The sequence below is a fragment of the Anarhichas minor genome, unplaced genomic scaffold (assembly GCF_050575085.1).
Source record: "Anarhichas minor isolate MPS153535 unplaced genomic scaffold, ASM5057508v1 ptg000136l, whole genome shotgun sequence".
Classification (NCBI taxonomy): Eukaryota; Metazoa; Chordata; class Actinopteri; order Perciformes; family Anarhichadidae; genus Anarhichas; species Anarhichas minor.
In genome coordinates, this window is record NW_027466582.1 from 5,237,103 (window position 1) to 5,256,180 (window position 19,078).

Consider the following 19,078-nt stretch of genomic DNA (forward strand, 5'->3'; position numbering starts at 1 on the left):
CCAGAAAAGGTCCAAACTTATATCTAAATTGTGTTTTCCTAAAGCACTTTATTAAATAAAACAAAAAACGACATATATTTTCACATCATTTCAACTATATTTGTCAATTTGGAAACTATGATACTGTTAAAATAAAGACGTAATTCAACTTGTATGGCGCTCATGGAAAATAAATAGCTATAGCTTTACTGATTAGTTTGCGTAAAATGAAATAAAGGTGAACATATCAATGAAATGTGGTCAGAGAAAAAACAAGACAATGTATTGTTAATATTATTCGCAGGTTTATTCTCATTATTTATCAGATATTGGTCACAGGTCCAGATCTACTGGGATATAACCGTCACTCACAGTCCACCATTTGGTGAAGCCCACACTAAATGAATGAATTCAACAGAAGAGGCATTCCTAATTATTGTAGATATTTCCTTCCTTTACAGAAAATGAACTCAAACTGAGCAAGCCATTACAGTTTATTTCAGAAAGCACCCAGACACACACTTTTTAGTCAATTACTCCATAAGGTAAACTTAAATATTTCATTCAACCATACCAAATCAGAAAACAAAACACAACAAATTATGTCTGAATTAGCATTAGTATTAGGACAAGTTGGCATTTTGACACCTTACAATATACATTTTATGTACAGTAAATCATTTATTAGTTATGTTTATATGTTTGTCTGGGTGGAAAAAAGACCCTTGAGATAAAACTGCACACTGCTGCATGGTTGCATAAAGACTTAAAGCAACGTGAAAATCTATGTATTTGTCTTTATTCTCTATACGTATCAGTGCTGTGCTGGTCTGTTCAGAAGGCTCTGAAAAGCTGGTTCGGCATGTAACCCAGGTGGAGGAAGGAAGACTGAGCTTCTCTCTCGAGGGTCGCCAGCTCCTGGACCGTCGGGGCCAGAGCCTCCACGTGGCCCTTGTAGTTACCACCTTGGCAAGAGCAAGAGGTTTGTTGGTCAAGCAGTGAATTAACAGCCAACACACACGATAACTATAGATATTTTGATTAGTGTACTGGAAGATTGTTTACTATTCACAAAGCCAGTGTGGCCACAATATGCTCGTACACAGGGGTCTCTGTAGAGCACATATAAATTCAATCCTTTTGATGTAACAGGAAATACTCTTGATGTGTTGTACGTACACACTCATCCAGGACAAGGAAGCGGACTTGGGACAGACTGAGCTTCCCAGTTGATATGAGGTCGTCCAGTCTTGCTGGTGTTCCCACCACAATGTAAATCTAATTATAAGATGACACCAAAAAAAAAAGAAGCAGAAGACCGGAGAGGAGAACATGGCAAAGTAATGACGTCTGTTAAAACTGTTTAAACTCTGTTTTTAAATATCAAATGTTTGTTTGGAGATCGTTCTTCGGATTTACAGGCACTACCACGTGGTGGACACTCTCGGGGACAGAGTCCTCCCCCTTCAGGTCCACCCAGGTGGGAAAGTGCATGATACGCTCAGACAGCTTCTTCACGTCAAACGAGTGCAGCGTGGCTGAACACACGATCACCTGGAAGAGAAGACATTTTATCTGCTTTGACTTTCATCTGAGGGTGTTGTTTAGTTCCTACATTATATTTACTGTCACACACACATTTTACCTGCAGTCTTTTGCCGTCAGAAGTGACCTGAGGGATTTGGTTATGGATCCTGTTGATAAAGTCTGTGTAGCCTGCGGACAGTAGGCCGTCCTGAGGGACACAGAGAACAGAGACCGATGGTGAGGGACTTCAGGGACTGTTATGGAAAGCAACCATTCACGACTTTGTAGGACCGGGAAAATGCAATCCTTTTGATGCAACAGGAAATACTCTTGATGTGTTGTACGTACACACTCATCCAGGACTAGGAAGCGGACTTGGGACAGACTGAGCTTCCCAGTAGATATGAGATCGTCCAGTCTTCCTGGTGTTCCCACCACAATGTCAATCTAATTATAAGATGACACAAAAAACATGGCAAAGTATGACGTCTGTTAGTTAAAACTGTTTCAACTCTGTTTTTAAATATCAAATGTTTGTTTGGAGACAGTAGGCTACATGTCACCTACCCCCTGTTCCAGAGCAGCCAGCTGGTCTTTGGCAGCCACGCCACCAATCACCAGCAGGTTCCTGTCGGGACAAATATACCCACGTCAACATTTAAAATGAAGCCCTGGCTCCATCTTCTGGTATAAAACAAGAATTACAAAAGGCAAACACAGCATGCAATGACTTCACTGTTATAAATGCTTCAGGGTGGATTTTGATGTGGCTCGGTGTTTTGAAAAAGTACCTACACGTGCATTTTCTGCACAATTCACGGTTTCCCAATATTCGTGCCGACCAACGCGGACACCAGCTGTGTGGAGTCGTACCTGAGTTTGGGGTTGTCCACGTATTTCCCACACTGCTTGACATTGTTGAGGGTTTGTTCGGCAAATTCTTTCGGCGGCTCCAGGATCAGTGATTTGGGTGCATTGGAGGATGCTTTCGCCTGACTCACTTTGGTCAGTCAATGAACTGCCATATATTCCCTTAGCTTTGGAACGGAACGACAACCCCCCAACCCAACACACACACTCATGCCACACACACACACACACACACACCTGGAGTCCTCATTTAATTTTGATTACTCAATGAACATTTGATTTCTATATCTGGACTCGGACATGTGGTTTATTTGATTTAATTAACTTTTTTTTGTGTTTAATTCTGTATTTGAAAATAAACTATCCGTTTATGATGTGTGCGTAAAATACACTTGACTTCAATGAAACACATTAATTGGTTGAGTTTTGCTTACGTTGCATTTTGTAGTCGGGTTAGTTCTCTCTCTAACTGTTCACAGTGATATCGTTTTATTAAATTAACAGGGTAGAATTTCTATTATTCTCCCATCTGGAGCCCAACGTGTACTTTGAATAGTTGTGAGAAAAACCTACACTACAGTGTGTGTCAGGTCTCTGTGTGCGTGTCAGTGTGTGTCAAACTGCACTAATTAGCTCATATCAATCACCTGTGTGCCTGCCAACATCAAAGGTTGCCACAGCGATGTAACTTCAAAGAGACTACACAGTTGCACCAGATTTACACAGAGTTAAAGCTGAGGTGCACCCGTCAAACTACTTTTCAAAACTCAAAAAATCGTAGCTCCTATTGCTTCGATATCAGACTTTGAGAGGAAGGACGACTTGATGAACAGATAATGTGACAATTGTGTCTGTAGTGTAATAAATGTGGCTTTTGTGGTAATCTAGAAATGGTGTACGGTTTTCTGTGCAAGATTTTTTTAGAGTCAGAATTAACATGGGTCTCTATGGAGCAGATAGTTGGAAAAAAAGATGATCAAAAGTTGAATAAAGATTCGAAGAAAAAAATAGTTGGAATGCAGCTGAATCAGCATTCCAACAAAATGTTAAATACCAAACCAAGCAAATAATCATGAACCACAAATCTATCTATATGGTACACGTTCATAGTAGATGAAAAGACAGCGGTAGACGGGATGCTATCAAAATTGTTTTTTTAAAATGTACTTGAACAGAAATCCTTCTGTATCCTGTCTGCAGACAGATTTACATCACAGCTTCAAGAAATTGACAGTTTTAGTATTTTACATAAATCTACAGAGGCTTTTTCCATTTGAAAAAACAAAACGAAAACATAATAGAATTAAATGACGATGCAGGTATGGGGTCAGAAAAGGCACTAGTACCATATGACGGGGTAGAACAAGGAAAGAAAAATTATTGAAATACAAACAATGCAATACAATAATCTGTTACCCATTGAGTAAAGTTCAGTGTCAAGATACTCTCATACAAATTCCAAATGACCGAGGCTCACCACAGAGGAAAAGGAAAGACCAAAAAAAGCTTAAATGTCCAAGTGTGGCACAAAACAAACATTTTAAAACAAGCTTCAAGCCATGAATACTGACACTGGAACATTTTAGTCAGATCCATCTTTTTCAGGAAGGTTGACCAGTGAACATTTCAAAAGTATGCATTCCTGCAGAACTGAAATAATTCATCATCTACATTCTCCTCCAACAATATATACATTTTCATAGCAATGAAGGCGGCAACCAGCATCTGTTTAGTGTAAAACAAACCTCTCTCTTGTGTCAACTCTAATATAGAACATTACGGAACTCGTTCCTGTTAGATAACCACTTCATTTTTGTGAACTCCATAACTGTGTTAGTCAACTGCCACATTTTCTTGCTCTTCTTTGATCAACAGGGGCACATTTTCTTGCTCTTCTTTGATCAATGTGCTCTCATTGCCCTGACCTGTGGTTCCCATTGAGTATCCCAGGCACCCTGCTGGGACTAAATACACAACCTCAGTGTCCCATTCAGTTTTTATGGTACTCGCAGTGTTTGGACATACAGCAGATCCGTGTGGTTCAGCCGGCAAACACTGAAGATTCTCATTTTCTGATTTGAAAAAAGTATTTCCAAGGGGTCCTGTCGGTTCACCTGGGACTATGTACTCAACTTCGGCAGTGCGTGACTCCGTTTTGACATCATCATAAAGTGGACAACATTGTTTCTCCGTGTCTGGTTCTGGATTCATATTGCCATAACGTGGATCATATTTCTCCTCCTTTATCTGTAAGTTTCCCTGAAGAGGACTGCCACAACCTACATCCACTAGATCCTTCCCCGGATCTGTTGGGAACTCAGGGCCTAAATACCCAACCTCGGTGTCCCATTCAGTTTTCATGGTACTCGCAGTGTTTGGACATACAGCAGATCCGTGTGGTTCAGCCAGCAAACACTGAAGATGCTCATTTTGTGATTTGAGAAAAGTATATCCAAGGGGTCCTGTCGGTTCACCTGGGACTAAGTACTCAACTTCGGCAATGTGTGACTCCGTTTTGACATCATCATAAAGTGGACAACATTGTTCCTCCGTGTCTGGTTCTGGACTCATATTGCCATAACTTGGATCATATTTCTCCTCTTCTATCTGTAGGTTTCCCTGAAGAGGACTGCCACAACCTACATCCACTAGATCGTTCCCCGGATCTGTTGGGAACTCAGGGTCCTCATCATAGAACAGAGTTTTCTCGTTCATTTTGGCACCATCGAGTAAATGCACACGACCTTCAACTGAATGGTATCTCGCTTGTCGCACAAAAATACCCTGGTTCGTCTTCTTGCCAGGCGCTTTGCTGGAATACCAGTCACGTTTCTTTTTAGCAAACACAAATGGCAGTTTGAAGACCTTGTCTGGGTCATTTCGATATTTACGATACTCCTTGACCATGGAGTTGACTTTGGATGCAGTAGCTACTGTAAATTCCCAGCTCCTGTGATGTTGTGAGCTAATATCAAAGTTATAGTCAAGGATGTCATACACAATGTGTGGAAAATAGCATCTTGTGTTCTTGGTTGCAAATTTATGTATCTCAAACACGACAGCTCTCGTCAATTGCTCCAAGTCCAGTTTTTCTTTCTCTCTTGATTTAGACGTCACGTCTAGCTCCAAACCCATGTCTATGCAAATGGGATAACGGCTAACCGATACTTCACTCCGATCAATTTTCTCTGTTTTTTTTACGACACTTGCCGGTGTGTCTATTTTCACTTTTGTTTGCAGTTCCAGCTTTCTTTTTTTGATACTTTCCATCAATTCACTTCCATGCAAAGCCGCTGTCGGTTTCTCTTCACTTACAATTTTAGATTGACTGCTAGGTAATGGTTGAATGACAAATACTTTATTGAGCCAGGTGAGAAAGTCATCTTCTTGTTTCATCCGTTTGTTGTACGGCCATACGGTACTTACTTCTTGCCCCTGCATGCCAGTGTCGAAGTTGTGTTGAAGGATATCATTAATGGTGTTGTGTTTTGTTCCACACAATCTTCTGGCAAAACAAGCCAGTTCACCCATAATCCAGTATGTCAATACATGCGGGTCAAGCTTTTCTTTTGGTTGGTCTTTGTCCACACACAGGTTCAAACCTATTTCCTTGCAGAGAGGGTATCTGTCCATTATCATCTCCTCTATTGCTGAGAAGGTAGAGGACGGATCCTTTGCTGGTTCTCGTGCAGTGCAGTTTCCATCATCAGAACCTGCATCAGTCATGGTATGTGGACGAGGATGATGCATGTGACCAGAGTCAGAGTCATCCTGACGATGCTTATGATTTCTAACTTGATCGCATTTGGGGCAATATATCATTCTCAAATGGCTTGGTTCTGGTCTGCAATTTGGGTCAGGGAGTTCAAACTGCTTTTTCATTTGATTAACACCACTTCTTTGTAAACATTTCTTACTTTTCATTTTCCACATTGTTGTGTTTGTAAAGGCACTGCGACACAGCTCATTGTTGAAATTCAGATGGAAATTATACTCCAGTACCTCTGTGATGAAATGCTTTTGGGCTGATAGTAGGTCTGTGGCAAATGTGTGAAGTTCAACCATGATGCCATTGGTTAGCAATTTGGGATCAAGATTCTGTTTTACTCCAGATCCTACATTGAAATCGATGCCTAATTTCTTGCATCTGGAGAAGGAATAAAGTGGACAGTGTTCTTCATGTGGTCTTGAGAGGATTTTCTGAATATGATTGGCCCGCAATTGCCACAGCTTTAATTTGAGCTCATTTTGGTGTTCTATGTCAAGGGAACTGTCTACGTCTTGATTTATGAATGCAGCCTGGGAAGAACCAGCACTAGCTGCATCAGAATTTGGGTTGTACTCGGCATCCAGTTTCACGTTTGTTGAGCTTTGCTTCTTGTAGCATAAAAAGCCTGAAAAATTTATAGGCTTTATAACATTCCTTTTCTCCGGTAGAGCAGGAATTCGTGCAACAATACTTCTGGCATGGTCAGAATCTCCACGTTGCAAATCAAGATCCAAATTGTGTTTCAGGACGTCAACACAAATCTGCTCAAATGTTCCACACAACCTTTCTGCTAAGTTTGTCACTTCAGTCATTGCTCCATAGGTCAGTTTGTTGATATCCATTTTCTTATTTGGTCGAGTATTGTTCACATGTAGTTTCAGACTAATTTCCTTGCAGAAGGGATAAAGATCCACACTCTCCTGTGAAATATGTTCTTTAGTGTCAGCCTGTGAATGAGGAGGAAACCCACAGGCGACATCACACTCCTCCATCCCCGATATGCTGCCGAGTTCAGCGTTGGCACTGCCCACACTCTGAGTTGCCATACTTATTGATGGTATGGGACCATGAAGTTCAAAGACCTCCTTTGAGAATTTGACTGCATCTTCACAATCTTTCAGTTGTCTTACTCTATTCATAATTTTACTTGTGAAAATATTGCTCTGGTGTTCACTCTCCAGGCTGATGTCAAAGTTGTACTCAAGAATCTCCATGATGAAATTCTGTTGGGATGAATTCATTGCTAGGGCAAATTTAGCAATGTAATGCAGAATATAATCAGGAAGAGAGTCAACACTGAAGTTTCGCTTTGGACCAAATCCAACGTTGAATTCAAGGCCAAACGTCTTCGACCTATTGAATGGACCGCACTCTAATGTAGAGAGGATTTGTTTTACACGGTTAGCACGCATCTTCCACACGTTGTTCTCTGTTCCCATTTCCTCTTCTTCCATGTCATATTCAGTTGGTGCATCTTTTAGAGTCTGTGTTTGCTCTTCATCTTCACCAAGCCCTCTCTCATCAGGCTGGCTTGCAAACCGTGGGTTCAGATTTGAGTTTACAGTTGGCAAACTAGATGAGGTGTCTGAGCTCAGAGAACATTTTGGAATTCGGGAGTTACCTTCATTGCCAGAGTTTTCTGAGTCTGTGAGTTCTTCTGAGTCTAGATCAGACTCTCCTCGAAGACAAGTGTAGTAGTTCTTTGGATTTGTCTTAGGCGTTTTCTCCTGAGTCTGCAGTGCCAGCTTTCTTTTTTTGATAGTTTCCTTCAATTCACTTCCATGCATGGCAGCCCATTTCATTTGACTTACATTTCTATATCGTTTCTTAGACAAACGTTGAATAACAAATACTTCATTGAGCCAGGAGAGCAAGCAATCACTGTATCTCGTCACTCCGCTGAACTGCAATGCAGGATTTAAATCTCGCCCCAGCATGCCAATGTTGAAGTTGTGTTGAAGGATATCATTAATGACCTTGTGTTTTTTTCCACACAATTTTTTGGCATAATGAGCCACTTCCCCCATAACCCCGTTTGTCAATACATGCGGGTCAAGCTTTTCTTCTGGTTGGTCTTTGTCCACACACAGGTTCAAACCTATTTCCTTGCAGAGAGGGTATCTGTCCATTATCATCTCCTCTATTGCTGAGAAGGTAGAGGACGGATCCTTTGCTGGTTCTTGTGCAGTGCAGTTTCCATCAGCAGAGCCTGCATCAGTCATGGTATGTGGACGAGGATGATGCATGTGACCAGAGTCAGAGTCATCCTGACGATGCTTATGATTTCTGACTTGATAGCATTTGGGACAATATGTCACTCTCAAATGGCTTGGTTCTGGTTTGCAATTTTGGTCAGGGAGTTCAAACTGCTTTTTCCTTTGAGGACAATATGTTTTTATCAATTTCTTACTTCTCACGTTCGTCATTGTTGTGTTTGTAAAGGCACTGCGACACAGCTCATTGTTGAAATTCAGATGGAAATTATACTCTAGTATCTCTGTGATGAAATGCTTTTGGGCTGATAGTAGGTCTGTGGCAAAAGTACCAATTTCAACCATGATGCCATTGGTTAGCAATTTGGGATCAAGATTCTGTTTTACTCCAGATCCTACATCGAAATCGATGCCTAATTTCTTGCATCTGGAGTAAGAATAAAGTGGACAGTGTTCTTCATGTGGTATTGAGAGCATTTGCTGAACACGATTGGCACGCAATTGCCACAGCTTTAATTCAAACTCATTTTGATGTTCTATGTCAGGGGAACTGTTAACATCTTGGTCTATGAATGCAGCCTGGGGTGAATCAGCACTAGCTGCATCTGAATTTGGGTTGTTCTGGGAATCCAGTTTCAAGTTTGTTGAGTCATTTATTGAGTAATTGATTTTTTTGAACTTTTTAAAATATGTTAGTTTCCTTTCTTCCAACATAGCAGGAATTCGTGCAACAATACTTCTGGCATGGTCAGAATCTCCATGTTGCAAATCAAGATCCAAATTGTGTTTTAGGATGTCAACACAAATCTGCTCAAATGTTCCACACAACTTTTCTGCTAAGTTTGTCACTTCAGTCATTGCTCCATAGGTCAGTTTGTTGATATCCAGTTTCTTATTTGGTCGAGTATTGTTCACATGTAGTTTCAGACTAATTTCCTTGCAGAAGGGATGAAGATCAACCCTCTCCTGTGAAATATGTTCTTTAGTGTCAGCCTGTGAATGAGGAGGAAACCCGCAGGCGACATCACACTCCTCCATCCTCGATATGCTGCTGAGTTCAGCTTTGGCACTGCCCACACTCTGAGTTGCCATACTTATTGATGGTATGGGACCATGAAGTTCAAAGACCTCTTTTGAGAACTTGACTGCATCTTCACAATCTTTCAGTTGCCTTACTCTATTCATAATTTCACTTGTGAAAATATTGCTCTGGTGTTCACTCTCCAGGCTGATGTCAAAGTTGTACTCAAGAATCTCCATGATGAAATTCTGTTGGGATGAATTCATTGCTAGGGCAAATTTAGCAATTTCAAGCAGAATATAATCAGGAAGAGAGTCAACACTGAAGTTTTGCTTTGGACCAAATCCAATGTTGAATTCAAGGCCAAACGTCTTGGACTTATTGAATGGACCAAACTCTAATGCAGAGAGGATTTGTTTTCCACGGTTAGCACGCATCTTCCACATGTTGTTCTCTGTTCCCATTTCCTGTTGTTCAATGTCATATTCAGTTGGTGCATCTTTTGGAGACTGTCTTTGCTCTTCATCTTCACCAAGCCCTCTTTCATCAGGCTGGCTTGCAAACCGTGGTTTCAGATTTGAGTTTACAGTTGGTAAACTAGATGAGGTGTCTGAGCTCAGAGGACAACGTTTTGGGATTCGTAAGTTATCTTCATTGCCAGAGTTTTCTGAGTCTGTGAGTTCGTCTGAGTCTAGATCAGACTCTTCAAGAGGACAAGTGTAGTAGTCCTTTGGATTTATCTTAGACATTTTCTCCTGTGTTTGCAGTGCCAGCTTTCTTTTTTTGATAGTTTCCTTCAATTCACTGCTATACATGGCAGCCCGTTTCATTTGACTTACATTTCTATATCGTTTCTTCGACAAACGTTGAATAAATACTTCATTGAGCCAGGAGAGCAAGCAATCACTGTTTCTCGTCACTCCGCAGAACTGCAATGCAGGATTTACATCTCGACCTTGCATGCCAATGTTGAAGTTGTGTTGAAGGATATCATTAAGGACCTTGTTTTTTATTCCACTCAATCTTTTGGCAAAACTAGCCAGTTCTCCCATAATCCCGTGTGTCAATACATGCGTGTCAAGCTTATCTTTTGGTTGGTCTTTGTCCACACACAGGTTCAAACCTATTTCCTTGCAGAGAGGGTAGCTGTCCATTATCATCTCCTCTATTGCTGAGAAGGTAGAGGACGGGTCCTTTGCTGGTTCTTGTGCAGTGCAGTTTCCATCAGCAGAGCCTGCATCAGTCATGGTATGTGGACGAGGATGATGCATGTGACCAGAGTCATCCTGACGATGCTTATGATTTCTGACTTGATAGCATTTGGGGCAATATATCCCTCTCAAATGGCTTGGTTCTGGTCTGCAATTTGGGTCAGGGAGTTCAAACTGCTTTTTCATTTGAGGACAATATTTTTTTATCAATTTCTTACTTCTCATGTTTGTCATTGTTGTGTTTGTAAAGGCACTGCGACACAGCTCATTGTTGAAATTCAGATGGAAATTATACTCCAGTATGTCTGTGATGAAATGCTTTTGGGTTGATAGTAGGTCTGTGGCAAATATACCAATTTCAACCATGATGCCATTGGTTAGCAATTTGGGATCAAGATTCTGCTTTACTCCAGATCCTACATTGAAATCGATGCCTAACTTCTTGCATCTGGAGTAAGAATAAAGTGGACAGTGTTCTTCATGTGGTTTTGAGAGGATTTGCTGAACACGATTGGCCCGCAATTGCCACATCTTTAATTCAAACTGATTTTGGTGTTCTATTTCAGGGGAACTGTTACCATCTTGGTCTATGAATGCAGCCTGAGGTGAATCAGCACTAGCTGCATCTGAATTTGGGTTGTTCTGGGAATCCAGTTTCACGTTTGTTGAGGAGTCATTTATTGAGTAATTGATGTTCTTGAAGTTTTTTAAATATGTTGTTAGTTTCCTTTCTTCCAACATAGCAGGAATTCGTGCAACAATACTTCTGGCATGGTCAGAATCTCCACGTTGCAAATCAAGATCCAAATTGTGTTTTAGGATGTCAACACAAATCTGCTCAAATGTTCCACACACCTTTTCTGCAAAGTTTGTCACTTCAGTCATTGCTCCATAGGTCAGTTTGTTGATATCCATTTTCTGATTTGGTCGAGTATTGTTCACATGTAGTTTCAGACTAATTTCCTTGCAGAAGGGATGAAGATCAACCCTCTCCTGTGAAATATGTTCTTTAGTGTCAGCCTGTGAATGAGGAGGAAACCCGCAAGCGACATCACACTCCTCCATCCTCGATATGCTGCTGAGTTCAGCGTTGGCACTGCCCACACTCTGAGTTGCCATACTTATTGATGGTATGGGACCATGAACTTCAAAGACCTCTTTTGAGAACTTGCCTGCATCTTCACAATCTTTCAGTTGTCTTACTCTATTCATAATTTCACTTGTGAAAATATTTCTCTGGTGTTCACTCTCCAGGCTGATGTCAAAGTTGTACTCAAGAATCTCCATGATGAAATTCTGTTGGGATGAATTCATTGCAAGGGCAAATTTAGCAATTTCAAGCAGAATATAATCAGGAAGAGAGTCAACACTGAAGTTTTGCTTTGGACCAAATCCAATGTTGAATTCAAGGCCAAACGTCTTGGACCAATTGAATGGACCAAACTCTAATGCAGAGAGGATTTGTTTTCCACGGTTCGCACGCATCTTCCACATGTTGTTCTCTGTTCCCATTTCCTCTTCTTCTATGTCACATTCGTTTGGTGCATCTTTTGGAGACTGTGTTTGCTCTTTACCTCCACCAATTCCTCTCTCATCAGGCTGGCTTGCAAACCGTGGTTTCAGATTTGAGTTTACAGTTGGCAAACTAGATGAGGTGTCTGAGCTCAGAGAATGTTTTGAGATTTGTAATCTGTTATCTTCATTGACAGAGTTTTCTGAGTCTTTGAGTTCAGCTGAGTCTAGATCAGACTCTCCTAGAGGACAAGTGTGGTAGTTCTCCGTTCCCAGTTCTTCCTGTTCTCTGTCACATTCATTGCCAGTGTAGGAGTCCAGATCAAACTCTGATAGAGGACAACTTTGACAATGATCTCCCTCTGCCGTTCGAGAGGTACACAATTCAGTGTGATGAGAGATTATGTTTGTCTCCATGTCTTTAGACTGTCCTCTTCTGTTCCTTTTGTTTGCCCTTTCACCTGTTGTTAACAGAGCCCTCTTTTCCCGTTTACTTTTGAAACCAGACTGCCTTCTTTTTGTCACTTCCTTAAACAGAGTCTGCTGGACGTCCATACTGGACAGTGCTGAGCCTCTGGATCCTTTGAAGGTGTTTGTCTGGAAGGAAAACGGCTCACTTTTAAACTCCATGCTGATCCCACTACCAGTGGTGATAAGTCCATCTCTTCTCTTTAGTAGGTGTAATATCCTGAACCAAATTTGATTTTTTTCCCATTGACTCTTGAGATCAAGTTCAAAATTGTGCTCCAGCACACTCAGAACAATAAGTCTGTAGGATGCAGTCAGTATTTTGGTGAAGTGTACCAATTCTAACATCACGCCCTTTGTCAACAAACCTGGATCTAGACTTTGTTTTGACCCAACATCAAGGTTCAGACCAATTGCTTCACAATAAGGAAACTTAGGGAGAGGACCATCCTCCTTCAGTTCTTCTGCGGATACTTCTCCTGAACACTTAAATGCATCCTTATCACTGTCATCACCGTGTGCTCCTTCCATCTCTTCCAAGAGATTCTCCGTCTTCATGTATTCTTTGGATGCTGCTTGTGAGCATGTGTATTCATCTCCATGTTCACCATCAGCAGTATCATCCATCTTGACCACAAAACATTCAGTCTTACCCTCTGCAGATGCCATGTTCAGTCCATTGTTGCTTTTGCGTTCTGGCTTTGATGATGTGTCAAAGAGAGTAAAAACTTCTTTTTTATCTGTAGGAGGTTTCCTGATCAGGTCTTTGACTTTGTGCAGAATTTGAGCAGTAAAAGCAGTCAGTTGTTGCTCATCTTTCAACCAAAGATCAAAATTTTTCGCCAGAATGTTAGTGATAAAATGCCCTTTACTCTCGTTTACCATTTTAGCAAAGACACAGACCTCAAGTATGACACCATTTGTCACTAATTGTAAGTCCATTTTTTTCTGTTTGTTGGATGTTACATTAAAATCCAATCCTATTCTATTGCTGTGATAGAATGGTTCTAGATGCCTTGAATGTTCCTTTCCACGCATAATGCGCCACTGCCATACTTTGTTGGAATCCATCTTTTTGTGGTCTTCCAGACTGCAGGTGTCCATGTTGTCCATTACAATGATCTATTCTTTGTTGTCCATGTCATTCTTTCCTGTATTTAGTTCATGAGGAAAAAAAGGATACATGATCAACAATATATCTTAGCCTGGAGTCATACACAATTTAAATGTATTCATAAATATCAGACATTTTACACTTACAGGTTCTCAAATGTGAGGATTTGCACTTTTGTCACCATCTTGTTGTGAACTTAATACATTTGGGTTTTGGACTGCTGATCATAACTTTGAGTCTCTGGTTACTTGTGATAGGCATTAGGCAATATCATTGACATTTTCTTGGCTAGACGATTGATCATTCTATCTAAACACTAAAATACTATGGCCGAAGAAAGTTGCAATAAAGGGACGAGCATTTCTTTAGAGATGAGGTGAAGGGATTTCTCAAGCAGCAATATGCTACAGCTAAAGTTAACAGAGGGTGCATTGAGTTTAAATATGATGCAGGGGCCGGAGCCTGGGCCTGTCCAAAACCGGGAGATTAACAGGCTTTTCGCCTCACCCCATGGACACTACATGTTAATATTAGTGTAAAGTCTCCCTATCCTTCAAATTGAGTTACATGAACCACATCTTTTGGATTATAATCTTTGCACAATGCAATTACGATCTGATCTGTAGTGATGTCAGCTTGCTACTTACCTCATAAGACAGGATTTAGCTTAGCAAGGAGTTCCTCCAACATGTCTTGCCCACACTGCATATCTGCATCTTAGTTGGACATCCCCCAATCAGCGATGGGACGGCGGTGGTACAGTGGTACCCTGAATGAAACAATTTTGAAAAGTTGGTATGCAAGAAAGAGTGCAGCTGACCCCTCTCACCCTGGACACAAACTGTTCGTGCCCCTTCCATCTGGTAGGAGGATGAGGTCCATCAGGACCAAGACCCCACGCCACACGAACAGTTTCTTCCCATCGGCAGTCGGGCTCATTAACAGAGCCCGGGTCCCCTTCTGACTGACTCTGTCATCCGCAGGACAATTTCCTACCCTCCCTACTACTCCCCTGCACATTCCTTCATATTTGAATACACTTGTCACTTTTACTTACATTACACTTGTTTACAGTCCTGTTATCTGTTTGTTGTGCACTTTATTTCATATTCTTTTAAATTCTATTGTAAATTTTAATATGCTTCTATTTCTTGCACTGTTGATTGTTTAATACTATTGTTTAATGTTATTGTCTAATGTTATGCACCACCCGCCTTGACAAATTCCTTGTATGTGAAACATACATTGGCAATAAACGGTTCTGATAAGTCTGTAAATCATAGATAAATTAATTAATACATAAAAAACATAAATAGATACATACGCAAATAACTTTAAACACACAATAATATTTACCACACGCAAACTGCATTTGAAGGAAAAATGAAATTCCGATTCTGTGAATACTTCAAATATATTAGTTGAGAATACATTAACACAGACCAGTATGACTTCAAAATGACAGTACACTACATCATATTCAGAAACTTCAAGGTTACACAAAGTGACTAATTTCACTTGGGACTGATAGCAGACCACCTCAGAGAATATCAGTTCATTTTTATGTAGAATTTCAGAATAAAAGCCCTTTAAAATCTCATTCTTGAGCCAATTTCCGTTGAATTTCGGATTAGATTTTAAAGGAAATGGTAGATAGTTATGATTTCTATTCAGAATAATAGCAGACAATGTCAGAGTGTAGCTCAGAGACCATTGGGACATTCTGATGCATTTCAAAATGAAAGCCTTTTAAAATCTCATTCATGAGCCAACTTCCTTCTAATTTCAGATTAGATTTGAAAGGAAATAGTCTATAGTTACATAATAATTTCACTTCAGATTAATAGTACACCACCTAAGAGTGTCATTCAGGGATAATCAGGACATTCTGATGTAGGATTTCAAAATTAAAGCCTTTTAAAATGTCATTCATGAGCAAACTTTCCTCGAATTTCAGATTAGATTTAAAAGGAAATGGTCCATCGTTACATAATACGTTCACTAGAGATTAATAGTAGACCACTTTAGAGTGTCACTCAATAATCAGGACATTCTGATGTTCCAAGTATCCCTGAGTGACACTCTGAGGTAGTGTACTATTAATATGAAGTAAAACTATTGTGCAACTATCTACCATTTCCTTTTGAATCTAATCTGAAATTATTAGGAAGTTGGCTCATGAATGAGATTTTGAAGGGCTTTAATTTTGAAAGGCTATATCAGAATGTCCTGGTTATCCCTGACTGACACTCCGAGGTTGTGTATTATAAATCTGAAGTGAAATGATTATGTAACTATCTATAGATAGTTACATAGATATCAAATCTAATCTGAATTTCAAAAGAAGTTTGCTCATGAATGACATTTTGACAGGCTTTAATTTTAAAATGCTACATCAGAATGTCCTGATTATACACGAGTGACACTCTGCGGTTAATTATTTTGTATATTTGTATTTGTTATAGGACAGAGTTCAAGGGGGACCTCGAAACTGTCACGAGAACTGTCTGTGTTCCAACAACATTTGCCCAGGTTCCCGCAGAGACAGACACCTGCTGGTCTTTGAAGGGGCATGGGGGAGCCTCGAAACAGTGAACTAGTAAACAGTATAGGAGTGATCATGGTGCACAAAGGGAACAGAAGTCATCCACAGGTCAGAGGGTGCCTTGTAACAGACACAAGATCTGCACCTGCAAGCACAATCACCTGCAATGTAATAACATAATCTACAAAGTAACACATTTGAATCAATTTGAGTTGGGAGGGTGGTGGGGGGATTCATAACATTATAAAGGTACCTGAGCTGCCCTTTCAGTGACTGACATCATGGCAGCAAGATTTAGTGTGCAACAGGCCCTTGATCTGTTCTTCCAACATGAGGAGGTTGATAGTGATTTGGAGGGTGTGTCAGAGCAGGAAGACAACGTGGAAGAAAGCTCTGATTACTGACTGATTATTGACTAGTTTATAATAAGCATTTTATTATGTAATGTTTTGTGTTCTAAGTGGTAAATGTTGAAATAATATTGATAATTATGATTTATTATGATATAGCAGTGGGGACAGCGTTTAATGGTTGCAATGATTAAATATGGTTATATTATAATTCCAACAGTTCCAGAATGTTCATGCCATTTTCAAATTCAATACAATATATTTAAGTCATTTCTGTTTTTATGTCTCATGTAAAACAGGACATGATAATGTGTAATAGTAGAGGTTTTTCTCCAAAAACGAATGTTGTAAAACTTAATAAATGTTTCAGAGAGCAGGAAGAGTGTATTTTTTAAGGATTAATCATACATTTATTAATGAGACATAGGCTATTTAGACATTCTAAATAGATCTGTAGTTTAAAATTTGGTATAGACACTATGAGGGAATTCTTGTTCTGGGTCAAAATTGACCCGAACCATACTGTGAAGGTATCAAATATAAACAGTATGTAAGGGTTAATACATTTATCTATGATTTACAGACTTATTGAATGAATGACATGTCCTCTCATGTTAACCGGAACTTCTCTTATTTTGAAGTCACTTCTTACACGCTACTACCGTAATGCATAGTACATACGCGTACCCCAAAACAACGTGCGGGCTGGCTTGACTGTGTTTTTCGAAGTGGAGGCTGGCTTGACCGCAGTGTTTTCTCCTCCTAAATCGCGATAACGACGAACGTTAAAAGTCGACAAAGTTCCGCATGCAGTGGACGTTAGCCTTAACCCAGCAAGTCTGAACTGTAACGGAACATAACGGAACTTAAACTTTAACGGAGGGAAAGACGGTGTAGACATCTTAACGCTCACATCAAAGATGTTTTATTGTGAAGATCACCACATCACCTTTTCTCCTCGTCTCACTCCAATCTGAGAAACGCTGACTGGCCAATTTCACGACGAGGTGTTGCTCTTTCGATCGTATATATTTCATATACGAAAATAATCATTGTTTGGTACTAGGGTGACCAGACGTCCGGATTTAGCCCGGACAGTCCGGATTTTCAATGCCCTGTCCGGCGTAATTGTGAACGGACGCGTATTTGTCCTCCTTTTTGGAGTTCCACTGGGCCTAAAGAGCCGCGCGATAGAATATTTTGCTGGAACGCAGTCTAACAAATGATTGGTACACAGACGTGTACAAGAAGTTCCTTGGAGACAAAAAACTCTTGGATGCAGCCAGGAAAAATCTGAAGTATTGCAAATAGAGAATCAACTATTTGGTGAGTACACTAGTCTTATGTTTTATTTCCCAAACAGACATACACTATGATGATGATGTGTCAGTGGCATCCACTTGATATGATGCAGTTTGTTTGCTGTGTATTTAATTGAGCAAATATAGGCTACTAATTTCCTGTAGGAAGCTCTTAAGCCAAATTTATTTCTAATGCAGCATTTTGATTTTATGAATGGGCTACATATAATATGAATATTCATTGGATTTAAAACAATACATATTTTTGAATGCTGATAACAGTATTGTTGTTATGTGTCCCTGCAGGAGATGAACAGGCCCAGGCGCGGTGGGGGCTTGGCGACCATGATGACCGAGGTGCTGTTGAGCTTCTGCTGAGGGTGAAGGTGGAGTTTGCTTGAATACAAGTGGACTGCTGCACACATACACGGATGAAGACACTGCACACAAGTCCCCAATAGACTGAATCACTTTAGAAATTCTTTACTTTTTGAGCCGTTAAATGTTCACCAAATTTGTTTGGTTTTCTTTATGCTTTTAAAACATTCATTTATCTGTTTATTATTTATTATTTATGTGACCTGTGATTTAATTTGTACATTTTTAAGTCCACAAATGTTATGCTTTGTGGCACTCAGCACAGTGGTCAGTTTTTGAACACCACAATGTATTGAATAAATACAAATACTGTGAACAAACACTTTTTGACTCTTTAAGACTATTTTTTCCTATTCTGTTACACATACATCATGTAGCAATCACACAAAGTTGTATTGTAGAGGGGAGCACGCCAGAGTCCTATGCAATTATTCACAGCTTCACTAAATACCGCAGAGTGTCCTCCTTTTTGGTGTTATGGATCTGGTCACCCTATTTGGTACACACAACATTAGGGGGAAAAGAAACAGCCCCAGCAGCCATGATACAGTTTTGAGAAAAGCCCAACCATGATCGAAATAAACGAGTGTAACGTACCACATGTAGGCTGAACAATCGCCGGATCTTCTTCTTCCTTGTTAAGTACTCGCACTACTCCCATGTGATGTCTTCATGCGTAAAGAACGGCTTCACGTTTCTCAGCTGAAGAAGAAACATTGGGAAGAATGGGTCCGGAACCATCACAGGAAGTGACGAAAGACCATCTGCGCAGGGATTTCAAAATAAAAGTGTCTAAAAACTGCGAGTCAGTGATTAAAAC

At 40.2% G+C, this 19,078-nt stretch overlaps 1 protein-coding gene and 2 long non-coding RNA genes across 3 annotated transcripts; 1 reads left to right on the plus strand and 2 right to left on the minus strand.

Annotated features, from left to right (window-relative positions):
- Positions 1 to 270: 270 nt before the first annotated feature.
- Positions 271 to 2,626, minus strand: LOC142941893 (ATP-dependent RNA helicase DDX1-like). The gene is made up of 7 exons (XM_076084019.1): positions 2,614 to 2,626; positions 2,380 to 2,506; positions 2,074 to 2,134; positions 1,855 to 1,953; positions 1,625 to 1,714; positions 1,159 to 1,533; positions 271 to 944 (listed from the first exon to the last, which is right to left on the minus strand). Exons 1-6 carry the CDS (start codon positions 2,624 to 2,626, stop codon positions 1,363 to 1,365), a joined length of 561 nt encoding a protein of 186 aa, XP_075940134.1. The 3' UTR covers positions 271 to 944; positions 1,159 to 1,362.
- Positions 2,627 to 3,513: 887 nt separating this feature from the next.
- On the minus strand, positions 3,514 to 18,993 carry LOC142941628 (uncharacterized). The gene is made up of 3 exons (XR_012951501.1): positions 18,856 to 18,993; positions 14,332 to 14,453; positions 3,514 to 13,721 (listed from the first exon to the last, which is right to left on the minus strand). It is a non-coding gene; the product is annotated as an uncharacterized LOC142941628 (long non-coding RNA).
- Positions 17,283 to 18,580, plus strand: LOC142941627 (uncharacterized). Its single transcript, XR_012951500.1, has 2 exons — positions 17,283 to 17,905; positions 18,187 to 18,580. It is a non-coding gene; the product is annotated as an uncharacterized LOC142941627 (long non-coding RNA).
- Positions 18,994 to 19,078: the final 85 nt, after the last annotated feature.

Bases quoted from the DNA above. Each gene is read 5' to 3' on its own strand.
- LOC142941893 (XM_076084019.1), bottom strand. The intron at 1,954-2,073 runs GTAGGTGACATG...TCTTATAATTAG, and splicing joins TGGCTGCTCTGGAACAGGGG to ATTGACATTGTGGTGGGAAC. The intron at 1,534-1,624 runs GTAAAATGTGTG...CTTCTCTTCCAG, and splicing joins CTGACGGCAAAAGACTGCAG to GTGATCGTGTGTTCAGCCAC.